The following is a 13,664-nucleotide window of genomic DNA, read 5'->3' on the forward strand; positions in this document are numbered from 1 at the left end:
GCTACAATTCTCCTGTTTTAATGGCTGAGGATGCTGAACATGTTTAAAAAATATTTATTAGCCATTTGTGATGTGTTTATAAAAAGATAAAGAAATAGAATAGATGTTCTATGGGTATGTGTGGTGAAGTATGGGGAAAGAGGATGTCTCAGCAGGCTCATGCTGAGGCATCTCTTCCCTCTGAATGACTAGCCACATGATGGTATAGTATAGAATAGATTTTTTTTTCAAGGCATGGGGAGGGGAGTTAAGAGGGTAGTAGAGGCAGAGAAAGGCAGAGAGAGGGAGAGAGAGAGTAGAGAAGCAGAGGCCAGCCATGAGCATGTGGAGAGAGGGGGAAGGCATTGAGGAAGGGGAGAGGGGAAGGGAGAAGCAAGAGAGGAAAAGAGAGAGGAGGGGGCAAGCAGCCCATTTTATAGTTGGCCAAGCCTACCTGGCTATTGCCAGGTAATTGTGGGGAGGAGCATACCTGGCTGTTGCCATGTAACTGTGAGGGTGGAGTTTAGACAGAATGCTTAACATTCCCCTGCTTTGGTTGAATTAAAAAAGAAAAATTAGAAAGAGGTGATGGCGAAGCAAGAATAGGGTCGTTGTGATACCTGGCTACTTCTGGCTGGCACTGGAAACGATGTGTCTCTAGGGAACCTAGAAGAATGGATATGGAGGATGTTTGTCTGGTCTGAGGAGAGTTGGCTGTTTCCTGCTGTCCAGGGTCTATGGAGCCATCTGAGGACAGGACAGAAGGAACAGATCCAGTAGAAGCATCTGTGTATGACAGAAGATGGAGCATCTAGAGGTTGCTTCTTTGGAGCTGTTCTGGATTCGCCTGGACTTGACAAGATGTAGGGAATAAGATTAAGTATGTCTGGGTTTTTTTCTTAAGATGTATGTTTGAAACCCAGAGGAGTCCCACCCCTGGAATAGGTAGTAAGTGGGAACCTTGGGCAGATGTACTTATCTGGGTGGAGTCTATTTGGCTCATGAGAGGTAGATCTGAGTGGGTTTCCTATAGCTTATAAGTTTACAGAGATAATAACATGAGTTAACATCAACAGTCTTTAAGATTGGCCTCTGATGGAGCAGAACAAGAATTTGTGATTAAAAAGTTGGATCATATAGTGGAATGTTTTATTAGAGTTAATGTTAGGACAGTGGCATAGCAAGAAGAGGAAATATGAAACATTTAATTGATGGAAACTGAGTTTAGGTAATGAGGTAACAGATTACATCTGTGAAAGCTTTTTCTACCTGTCAATGTAGTCAGAAGTCTGAGAATGAATAAACAATAATCTACCAGTTACATATTTAAAAAATGACAGAGTTCACTAGCCAACAGTTCCCGTGGTCTCCATGGCCTCTTGGGCAGAGTCTGTCTGGCTTCTAAGCACAGAAGATGCAGGACGTTTTTCCTGTGGAATGGATACACGTGACATGAGAAATGATTTACGTTTATTTAGCTAAGTCATTTGACTCAGGTATCTGGTTTTATCCACTGCGTTTCTCAGTGATTATCATATTACAATCCAGACAGTGTCTTACAGGTGTGTCCACATCTTCTGAGACCATCTTGGGTCAACTGTTAAAGGCTTTGGGAATTCTGTCTGTAATAATCTTAATAATATTATTAGCAGACTTCTGAGAAGCATGAGGGCTGTATTGATTGGTTACAACATAACAATTTAATAGCAGTAGTAAAAATCTAACAAGACAGGATAGAAAAGAGTCTTAAGGAACTTTGGCAGGTTGTGTAGGTACAGAAAAGCATGTTTTTGTATTAGAAAAGAACATTTGGCTAGGACCAGAATAAGAAAGCTGGCAGCAGTGGCATAAAGCCGTGGTGACAAAAATGAGTTTGTCCATGCAGATTCAGGCCTGTGACAAAAACTGAGCATGCAGGCCGTGGGAACAGGCCAGGGGTGGGAGCATGGGGATAAGTACGCCCTTTGGAAAACATTTTCCATAGACCTGACTGCTGGCAGTATGTGTGAAGACCTCTTAAAATATATGTTCAAAGACATCACAGTACCCATTGGGTGGTTATTTGGTTATTCGAACTGGCATCCCAAGAATAATTCGGAGGCCACCTAGAGGCTATACACAGTAAGTCCCGGACTTAATGGAAAACTTCTCTACCCTAGGCCCAGGTTTTCTTTTTCTTTTTTTTTTTTAAAGGGCTGTAAGAGCCCTGAGAGAGGGAGGAGTGAGAGACGGTTTCAAGGGATGTGGTCACCCAGGGGTCTGGACTGGGCATTGAAATGTGTTTATTCGAGGCTTTAGCTGTATAGCATGCTGGAGAGGTGCGCATTTGGGTCCATGCCCCTGTGGGGCAGGACTTCTTAATAGCGCCCAGAAATCACTGCCCAGTGCCTCTGGCAGCCAGAGTCCACGGTGGACAGAGAAAAACAAGCAGCTGAAGTATCCCAGTACCGGTGTACACTCACTTTACAAGTCCCAGGCAGGAAGGGAGAGAGAGAGAGAGGCTCTCTTGCATGCACTGGAGCAGGCAGCCAAGCTGATGGTGGATGCTCCCTTGAGAAAGCAAGTCTCAGACAGGGTCCCTGGCAGGACATCCCTGCTCTTCAGGCAAAGTGGCTGGACTAGTAGTTGCAGCCAGGCACAAATGAGAGAGAGGGGAAAGTCTACCCTACAGGTCACTTGTAAGAAAGTACCAGTTGAGTGGCCATGTAGAAAGATATTATTCTCTGTTAACTGTGAACTAGACCAAGACATCACAGTAAATAGGGACCAGGCACCAAAAAGACTGACCCCTGGGAAAGACACGTGGGGACTGAGGACTAACACTTGGAGCCAGTGCTCCTCAGAGAGCAATTTGTCCAGGCATAGCCTGGAATTCTCAGCTGCAAGAAAGAAACTGTCTCAAAGGGAGAGAGGAATCTCACCCAAGGGAATAAGTCCTAGAATGAAGGCCAGTGAAAGATTGAATGTCTCCCATCCTCAAGGACAACCCAGGGGTAGTTCTGAGCTCACAAACTCTCCACTGGGACCATGAGAACAGTTACTCTGACCACTGAGGGATGGGGTGGGGGCTTACCAGTTTTAGGCTAGCAAGCATGGATCTCTTGTGGTAGCTGGGGTGGGATGCAAACCTGCAGAATTTCTAGATCCAAGTCTCAGCACCAATGTGTTTATAAAAAGGTGAAGAGAATGAGAATATGTTCTATGGGTGTGTGTGGTGAGGTATGGGGCAAGGGGATTTTGTATTTCTTCTTCAGAGAACACTGCTCAGTTACATGCCCCATGTTTGGATTGGGCTGTTTGTTTTCCTATTGACAGGTTTTTTTAAAGTTCTTAACATAATTTAAATATCAATCTTCTGCTGAATGAATTGCTAACAAGGATCCCCTCCCATCTGGCAAATTATCTCTTTCCTTGTCTGATTCCTTTGCTGTGCAGAAGCTTTTCATTTCCATGATCTCCTGCTTGTAGTCATGGCAATGTAGTCATTGTAGTCATTTCCTGAGCAGCTGGAACCCTACTGGGAAAGCCCCTACCTATCCCTACTTCTTAAAGGGTTTTCATTCCAGAGTTTTGAGAACCATTTCTAAAGGAATGTCCTTTCTCCAGTAAAATCCTTTGAAAGAAAATTAGAGGAGATAGAGGAGGAAAGAAAAAAACAAAGAAACAAACAAACAAAGTGGGTGGTTGCAGGCCTGTGGGTTTCTATCTGTATTGTCTGCGCTCCCCTGCTTTTTAACATGTCTGGTATCCAACAATACCATGTGCTTTCGTTCCTGTACTTCTGAAGCAGAGCTTGAAACCAAGTACAGTGATGACATCAGTATTTTCCCTGCCTCAGGCTTGCTTTGTTTATCTGAGATCTTTCATGCATACATCTAAATTTTAAGATTTTCTTTTTATTTCTGTGAATGATGGCATTAGAATATTGATAGGAAATGCATTGAATCTGCACATTAGTTTTATTTTTTTAAAAAAAAATTATTTATTTAAATGACTACACTGAAGCTATCTTCAGACACACCAGAAGAGACCATCAGATGCTTGTGAGCCACCATGTGGTTGCTGGGAATTGAACTCAGGACCTCTAGAAGAGCAGCCAGTGCTCTTAACCACTGAGTCATCTCTCTAGCCGCTTAGATTAATTTTCATAAGCCAGCCATTTTTATGACATGAATTCTTCTAATCCATTAGCATTAGCATTAGTTTGTTTTTGTTTGTGTTTGTGTTTTTTTTTTTTTTAGTGTCTTCTAATTTTCTCTAAAGCTTTTAAGATTTTACTATAGAGGGCTTTTCCCTCCTTGTTTAGGCTTATTCCAAGATACGTTATTGTGGAGAAGGTGCCAGCTAATAGTGTAAATGAGATTCATTCCCCGTTTCTCCTTTAGCATGCTTGTCATTGATATAGGTAAAGGCAACTACAATTTAAATGTTAATTTTTCATTCTGTAACTTTGATGAAATGATTCTAAGACATCTCTGAGGAACACTTAGCTTCTCTTCTGGAGAGAACCTTGTACTATCTTTGACTCTTCGTTTTTCTAGTAATATATTTTTTATTTATTTCTGGAGTCTTATTGTCCTAGCTAAGACTTCTAGTACTGAACTGACTAAAGAGTGGTTAATTAACGGAAACCCTCATCTTCTTCCTGTGCTCAGTGGGTTTGCTTGGCTGTTTTCTCACTTGGCACAACATTGGCTATTTTGCAATGTGTTCTCTCCTTTCCCAGTTTCCTCAGTAACTTATTGTGAAGAGCATGTTTGATTTTAGTAAAATCCATGGGCTCTTAGGCGAATTGTCCCCAGTCTGAGATTAACTCCTCCCTCCGGGGGCCTCTTGTATACCCTATTCCTAAAATCTACCTGATCCTCCTGTGACCAACATGAACTTATAAACCAAATCAGGATGAACATCTAATACCTTCCTATTATTCTATAAAAGTACCATCGTGTACCGTTCATCCATAATGGGTCTTGTACCGGCTCTATATAAGAGTCACGTGTTCCCATTTGGGATGCACAGAATAAAGACATAGTTCTGTGTTATGGAATCAAAAGGAGAAGACAGGAGACCTTTCACTCACAGATGATGTTAAGAAGACTGTCTCTATCATTAAGATACACGAGTGCTGGCCATCCATTTACCTTCCTCTCAACTAGGATGATATAGGTAGAATAGTCTCATTTCTACATAGTTTAGGTCAAGATTCTCCACAGGGGCAGAACTGGTAGCAAGAATCTATATACATTAAAGGAGATTTAATTGAGTGGCTAACCACCTTGATCTGACCAGCCTAAGAGTAGATGAATTGTTGGGAGCCGACTCTTAGCTGAAAATCATCTTTACAGCCATCTCGAGCTATATACCCTGACAAGAGACAGCCCGAAACAGCTGAGCACACTCTGATAAACATCTTGTTTGCTATTTAATGCTGCCAGCAGCTAGGTGCACGTGGTCTGCACACTGCTAGGCACATGACGTAGTGCCTTCAGCTAAGCTTGTCCACGAGGGTATGCACGTGGTAAAGGGAATAAATACCCAGGATTTCCTTTCAATAAATGAGACTAGATCAGACTCTGTCTTGTCTCCATTTTTCTCATCTCTCGCCCCACCATCCCCACTCTCTCTCTCTTGCTAGACCCTGACCTGCAGACCAGAGCAGCAGAACAGGCCATTACAAAGTAGCAGAACAGGCCATTATAATGAATCCTGAAGGAAGTGCCAAGAACCCGGTTCATGAGCCTGAATGTCACAGCTGGCCTTCAGTGTACACTGGAAACCCTAAGAAGTGGGCTGTAATACCAGTGAAGGAATGCCTCAGCAGCAGAATGGATAAACGTGGCAAGCACAAATGAGAGCAAGCAGACAAAGAAGAAAAGTTTCCTTCTTCCATGTCCTTTTCTGTGGGCTGCCACCAGAAGACGTAGCCCAGATTTAGGATAGGTCTCCCAACCTCAAATGACCCATTGTAGAACAATGTCTCACAAGGTGTGCCTAGCTACTTGGGTTTCACTTCATTCCAGATGGAGTCAAGTTGAACACCAAGGTGAGACATCGCTTGGGGTATATAAAAAAAAAAAAAACAAATCCAAAACACTTACTTGTGTTGGGGTCCTGGAATTAACCCACAAACCACACCATAAACCAATCTCACTCAACCAGGGATAGTTCATTGAGAATTTGCTCCAAGACTGATCAGTGATGGCCACAGACCAGACTTGGGAGCTGACCAACTCCAAGCCAGATTTATACAGAGCTTTGAAACCTGAAATCCACAAATCTCTGTAAGGAAGAAAATAGTCAAGGTTAAGGAGTGTGAGTCAAACCAAAATTTAAAGCTAAACCCAGGAATAAGTGCTATTTAGACCTGTACATTTGATTAAAGAAAAGAAAGTCCCTATTTATAATGTAAGGGCAGATTCTGGGTCCTGATCTCCCACTGGTTTTTCTTACTGAATTAATTTGTTGACCTTCCTGGTTCTTTCCTCCCTTAGGTATCATCAACATTTCCCAGACATGGGTCAGACTTACTCTTCTACACCCCCTCCAAAGGAGGATCCTGATTTGACTTCCAGCTTGGGCAGAAATCCTCAGAATTTCAAGATGAAAACCAAAATCCTGTCTCCAGAATTAACCGCCTACATTGAAGCATCCCTAGAGGAAGGAAACCTTCGGGAAACAGTTTCTGCAATCAGCAATGCTCTGAGTGACATTGAGAAAGCCCCACTGAACATTGCAGTGATAGGGGAAACTGGGGCTGGAAAGTCCAGTCTCATCAATGCTCTACAGAGAGTAGGGGCTGATGAAGAAGGTGCAGCTGCTCACACTGGGGTGATATGTACAACCACTGAGAGAACATCATACACATACACAAAGTTTCCCAGTGTGACACTATGGGACCTGCCTGGCATTGGGTCTACAGCCTTCCAACTACATGATTATCTGACGAAGATCAAGTTTGAAGAGTATGACTTCTTCATTATTGTCTCTTCTGGACGCTTTAAGCATAGTGACTCAGAACTTGCCAAAGCCATTGTGCAAATGAAGAGGAGTTTCTGTTTCATTCGAACCCACATAGATCTTGATCTAATGATTGTACGACTTAGTGATCCTAGGACATTCAATAAAGAGAACATCTTAGAGCAGATTCGAAATACCGTTTCAAGTATACTTAAGGAAGTGACCAACCAGGAGCCTCTAGTCTTCCTAGTCTCTAACTTTGATGTGTCAGACTTTGACTTCCCAAAGCTGGAGACCACCCTTCTGAGCGAGCTCCCAGCATACAAGCGCCACATGTTCATGATCACTTTGCCAATTGTTACGGATTCCACCATAGACCAGAAGAAGGATGTGCTGAAACAAAAAATCTGGAAGGAATCTATAATGCCAAGAGCATGGGCTACCATACCATTCAGAGGATTGAGCCAAAATGACCTAGAGATGTTGGAACAGACTTTGAGTGACTATAGATCTTCCTTTGGCCTGGATGAAGCATCACTGGAAAACATAGCTGAGGATTTGAACATTACACTTGAGGAACTCAAGGCAAACATTAAGTCTCCACATTTGTTCTCAGATGAGCCAGATACATCCTTAACAGATAAACTCTTGAACTACATTCGACATCCTTACTTTTCAAAGGTTTTCCACTTGCAGAATTATTTCATTGACACAGTTGCGAGCGATGTTAAAATTATCCTCAATAATGAAGAGCTTTTGACAGAGAAGGTGAGCTCATTCAACTCTAACGCCTCTCTATATTCGGAGGAATTCCTGGGAAAAATTAGTGTTTCCACAGTTGTTCCAGAAAGCACCTGTCTAACTCATTTCGTTGAGATGTTTCAAAGTGACTCTGATGAATTTTGTCATATTCAATTTCTACACCTGTTGACATGCTGGGGTCTCTCTAGTTGAGACTGTTACATGATGCACTCCTAAGGCTTTTCATTGTAAATCATCTCATTACTCTGGTGTTTACTTGCTTTGTAGTTAAGAAGTATTTCTGTTAGATGGAATGCTACTTGGCAGTTTGTATAGGCTTTGCAGACCCCATGTGGGAATTTCTGATGAAGTTTTTCATACTCATTTCCCTTTAAGAGCTTCAAGGTTTCAATCTTATAGTAAGCTCTTTGGCCCACTTAGTGTTGGTTTTTGTATAGAGTGAAGGGTAAGAATCAAGGTTTAGTCTTGTCTGATGTAGAGTTTTCACAGTTCCATTCTTCAAATCATGTGTGTTTTGTGGAGTATGAGTATTTGGAAATCTTGCTGAGACTTTGATGGACTGTAGATCCATTCTGTTGGCTGTATTAGTATGAATTTATTTCTGGCTTTGCTCTTCCTGTCAGTTTGTTGGGCTATGGACCTGTCTTTGCACCACTATTGGGCTGTTTTTGTCACTGTGGCTCTGTGTTATGCCTTGAAATTAGGTATTACAGTGACTCCTAGCCCCTTTTGTTTTGATAAATATTGTTTTGGCTATTTGCAGTGTTCTCTGCTCCCATGTGAGTTTTGTGATTCCACAGTCCAGTTCTATTCTAAACAGCATTGATATTTTAGCTGAGATTGCTTTGAGTCTGTAGAGCACTTTATGAAGTGTGGACAGTTTGACTATGTGAATGTTTATAAACTATAAACACAGGATTCTTAGCAATTTTTGTTGTCTACTTTGAAATTTCTTTCATCACTACTTTGGAGCATCTCACTTCATTGGTTACTTACTGAAACTTGATTGCCTCCTTCCTTGTTTGTTTTCTACCTTCCTTTCTTCCTACCTTCTTACTCTGCCTTCTTATCTGGTATGTGTGTGTTGTGTATATGGTAAATGAACTTTTAAGATTTTTTTCTAAATCCTACATTTGTGAATTTCTCATGAAAATATTATGCTTTCATTTTAATTTCACTCATCAATATTTTCTTGGATCTCATTGAGGTTTATTCTATTTCATTATATTTTAGGTGCATATCCACACGATGAGTTTCATTATGGCATTTCCATACATGTATGTCATTATACCTTTTCATTAATTCTTATCTGTTATTCGTTCATTCCTCTGCCTACTGAACTCTGCCATGCCCCTCCCTTATCTATCTAGTTCCCTGTTACCCTCAAAAGTCTCTTCTTCATGTTCCTATCATACATGCTCTGTTGTTCATCAGATACATTTCCTCCTTCAACATTTCTCACCTCTCATGTGACTGAGATTTTTTTCTTTATTTATGAAGTATTTGACAGGAATTTAATCTACTACAATTTCTTTGAAATCTTTTTAAATATTTATTTATACATTTATTTGTATGTATATGAGTCTTCACATACACTCAGAACAGAGAATCAGATCCCATTATAGATGGTTGTGAGCCATCATATGGTTGCTGGGAATTGAACTCAGGACCTCTAGAGTAGCAGCCAGGCCACTCAACTGCTGAGGCATCTTTCCAGCCCTCTTCAGAATCTTTTATTAGAGATTTATGATCCCTTGTGTGCATCATTGCCTTGTCTAATCTCAATAGTTATGCTGTTCTGTGTAGCAATTTGTGCTTCTCAATGGAAATATCTGCCACTTATATAGGATGTCCTTATTAAGAAAATTCTCCTGGAAAGTGAGAAAGTGAAAAGGAGATTGAGTTTTAATGTAATATTAGGTTTATTTCTGCCTGGCCATATCAATATTCTGGTGGCATTTAGTGAGTTTTCACTCAGTCCATATCAGAATTGTTGAGAACCATTATTTGAGATGGTCACACAAGACTGGGACTCTTATACACTGCAAACAACTGTGACATAAATAGTAGGGTATAAACGATGCATTGTACATGAATTTGAATTCATTTCTGTAGCTACACTTACCAGGAGATCCTAAATATTGCTTCTACTTTTAAATCAATTGTGGGCATCCCCGCACCAGAGAGGCAAAGATGGGTAGACCTCTGGAATTCATACTATACAACTGTGCACCTACACACATGCATGCAGCTTCACATACAATTTCCCAAATGATTACCGTGGGAATACATTATTCCTAGTGACTGTAGGATCTACATTGATGCCCTCCTTTACTTTACTTTTATTGGTGACATGATTTCTAACAAGATGATTGGCTCAAGCATAGAATTTTGTATACCTCAGGCTTCTGTATTGAAATATTCATACATCAGAATGTTCAAGCAAACTGAAACCCATCTCTCCTGATTGCCTGCAGTTTCCTTCTGTTCCAACTCTAATTCTAAAGTTCTGTGTGCATTTTTAACATCAAAAGAAAAGAATGCAGCTATGGATTTATACCCTTCATCCCAAAGTTCTGATCTTTTTAGTATCGATATTGATAAACTGTGATCTACAGTCATAGCTATCATGAAGTCTGGTTTTCCACAATTTATGAAATATACTTTTACTGTCCTTCCAAGATTATAATAAAATAGGAGTATCAGACAAAAAATGAATGTGGCCTAAACGTCCAAAATATCTAATATATGGGCATATATGTAATATGTGGATTCCTAAAGGAAACACATCTGACCTTTATCTTGTTTCTTCTGCCTGAAAAACTGATACTTCCTCAGAGAAGGGCTTTGATGGAAATACTTTTTAATTTGGGCTTCTTAACTTTAAAAAAAAAAGTCTTTTTTTTTTTTTAGTGTCTTCTTTAACATCCCTTTCTAAGATTCTTCCTTCCTTCATGACTTTCCTCTGCATCTAGTTGGGATTTTCAATTTGGTGGGGAGAATGGGAGAGAGTTGTTTCCCTGATGTTTGTAAACTGAACACTAGAAAAGAGAAACACACAGGGAATTTCTTAGTACTCTGCATGAAACTGATACTTCCTCAGAGAAGGGCTTTGATGAAAATACTTTTTAATTTGCCTCTGCCTGCTCTTTTGAAAGATAAGGGATCACATATCTCCTTTCAAATGAATCTTTTAAACAACTAGTTTTGAAGTTTCAAACAAGCACACATTGGATGTTATGAGTTTGCCCTCAGTTCTTTTGTTCCCCAGGTTCACTTCCACCTCATGCAATATCTACAACATGTATTTATACAAAACCTAAGCTCTGCGAATGACAAAATATATTTGTCTTTGTGATACTGGCTTTATTGTCTAAATATGACTACCTACAACTACATCCAGTTTCCTACAAAGGACATGATTTCAGTCTTCTTCATGGCTAAAATGGAGTTCATTATACATATATAATAATGTATCCAAACATCTAGCGGTCATGTCAAGAATCTTTTCTGCTCCCCACCTTATGCCCCTTCTTTCTTTATTCACAGACTATACAGGAGAAACTGGAAGGGCTGTGCTAAGGGACTAGAGGTCATGAGGCCTAGAAACCAAGGCACATAGAACTCAATAGAGGCAGGGAGCCTTTCTGTAAGACACATTGACTGAGGTTTTTGAGACCTTGATCTATATGCCCTTAAGGATTGTACAACCTATGGGTGTTAAATGTTATAGGAGTAAACAGAATGCATAGACAACTTAAAATAAGGAGTAAACATTGGTGTAGGAAACCACATGAAACAAGTTGATTGTGAATGGGACAACAAAGGAGGAAGGAAAGCACAGAAGGTAAGGGGTGAATGAAGGCACATGACAAGCACAGCAGAGATGGAGCCAGCAGCCAGGAACAGAAAGGAAGGTGTTCTGGTTATAATGATATCAGCAGCTGAAGTCCCTCTATACCATAAGAAAAAACTCCTAGCCTTTGCCCTGTTCTATTAATAATGAGTGTCTCTCTTTTTTTCTCTATTCAGCATCCTCCACTGCACACAGCTACATGCAAGCCTTCCTCTAGCAGACCCTCTCCTTTAACTGCACAACTTTTGGCATTCAGCTTTGAAAAACTTTTAAAGAATTTCAAGAAGGAAAGCAAAATTTTCTCTGATGAAACCATTGCCTTGATTGAATCCCATCTGGAAAATAAGAACCTTCAGGGGGCACTGTCTGAAATTAGTCATGCTCTGAGAAACATTGACAAAGCCCCACTCAACATTGCTGTGATTGGAGAAACAGGGACAGGGAAATCCAGCTTTATCAATGCCCTGAGGGGAGTGAAAGAAGAAGAAGGAGGTGCAGCCCCCACAGGAGTGGTAGAGACAACCATGAAGAGAACTCCATACCAACACCCAAAGCTTCCAAAGGTAACACTATGGGACCTGCCTGGCATTGGGTCCACTAACTTCCCACCACAAAACTACCTAACAGAAATGAAGTTTAGTGAGTATGACTTCTTCATTATAGTCTCAGCTGCACGCTTCAAAGAAATTGATGCACATCTGGCCAAAGCCATTGAAAAGATGGACAAAAAGTTCTACTTTGTCCGGACCAGGATAGATCAAGATGTCAGTAATGAACAGAGGACTAAACCTAAGACTTTCAATAGAGACAGTGTCTTAAAGAAAATTAGAGATGACTGTTCAGAGCATCTTCAGAAGGTTCTCTCCAGTAAGCCTCCAGTCTTCCTAGTCTCTAACTGTGATGTGTCTGAATTTGACTTCCCAAAGCTGGAGACCACCCTACTGAGGGAGCTCCCAGCCCACAAGCGTCATGTCTTCATGATGTCCTTGCACAGTGTTACTGAGACTGCCATTGACCGGAAGAGGGATTTCCTCAAACAAAAGATCTGGCTGGAGTCCCTGAAGGCTGGAGTATGGGCCACCATTCCACTTCGGGGCTTCATCAAAAATGAAATACAGAATTTGGAGGAGACCTTGAATCTGTACAGGTCATACTTTGGGCTGGATGAAGCCTCACTAGAAAATATTGCCAAGGATTTCAATGTGTCTGTGAATGAAATCAAAGCACAACTTAAGTGTCTCCATGTGTTTACTAAGAACAAAGACATATTCTTCAAAGAAAAACTGTTGAAATATATTGAATATATTTCCTATGTTACTGGGGGACCACTTGCCTCAGGCCTTTACTTTAGAAAGTCTTACTACTGGAAAAGTCTCTTTATTGATACTGTGGCAAGTGATGCCAAGTCTCTCCTTAATAAGGAAGAGTTTTTATCAGAGAAGCCAGGATCATGCATGTCTGACTTCCCTGAATACTGGGATGCAGGAATGAAGCTGTGAGTTACTAGCCTTCGGACTGACTTCAGGTACTGGCTTAAAGCCTACTTTTAAGCAAAAAATATTTACTGGGAAAAACAAGGGGATTCATTTTTTTTCAGAAACAGAATATCACTGTGGCAAGTGGAAAAAGCATTGTCCAGAGTACAAGAACTCCCTTCCATTCAAGTATCATTATGAGAATTTATGGTTGCATACATATCACTTGCAATATCTTTGTCTAATTAACCTTGGATCATTTGTCCCATGGAGATTCCAAAAGTAGTGCCACACTCCCCTAGATGAAGAAGTTAGTAGACTGTGTAACCATTTGTGCATTTCTATATCTGTCTCTGTTCCAGAATGATGACACAGAGGTTCATTTATATTTATTTATGCAATAATGCCTATAACTTCAGTAAGCTTGTTCTCCAACTAGTTTATACCTAAATTAACCTGATTATACTATTCTGTGTCTGAGATGAGGCTGGTTGCTTCTTTTCAGTTTCCTACATTCAACTTCCTCCACAACTTGATGGGGAATATCTTCAGCCTATATCTTCAGCCTGAATCTTTCCCAGAGTTTCTCTCTCTCTCTCTCTCTCTCTCTCTCTCTCTCTCTCTCTCTCTCTCTC

The 13,664-nt window shown here is 40.7% G+C and overlaps 1 protein-coding gene across 4 annotated transcripts in view; it reads left to right on the forward strand.

Annotated features, from left to right (window-relative positions):
• The window catches only part of LOC114629575, a 70,436-nt gene that overhangs the window by 2,005 nt on the left and 54,767 nt on the right, over window positions 1-13,664 (forward strand). For 2 of the 4 annotated variants that reach the window (XM_028777616.1, XM_028777617.1), the window contains 2 exons: window positions 6,471-7,704; window positions 11,731-13,509. In XM_028777616.1, the coding sequence (XP_028633449.1) occupies window positions 6,493-7,704; window positions 11,731-13,053 (2,535 nt within the window). In that variant the 5' untranslated portion in view covers window positions 6,471-6,492 and the 3' untranslated portion in view covers window positions 13,054-13,509. Of the gene's footprint in view, window positions 1-5,892; window positions 6,023-6,470; window positions 7,705-11,730; window positions 13,510-13,664 lie in introns of those variants that run through there. The other 2 variants (XM_028777618.1, XR_003712695.1) reach the window with 2 other exon arrangements.

This window comes from Grammomys surdaster, unplaced genomic scaffold, assembly GCF_004785775.1.
Source record: "Grammomys surdaster isolate TR1022 unplaced genomic scaffold, NIH_TR_1.0 313, whole genome shotgun sequence".
Taxonomy (NCBI): Eukaryota; Metazoa; Chordata; class Mammalia; order Rodentia; family Muridae; genus Grammomys; species Grammomys surdaster.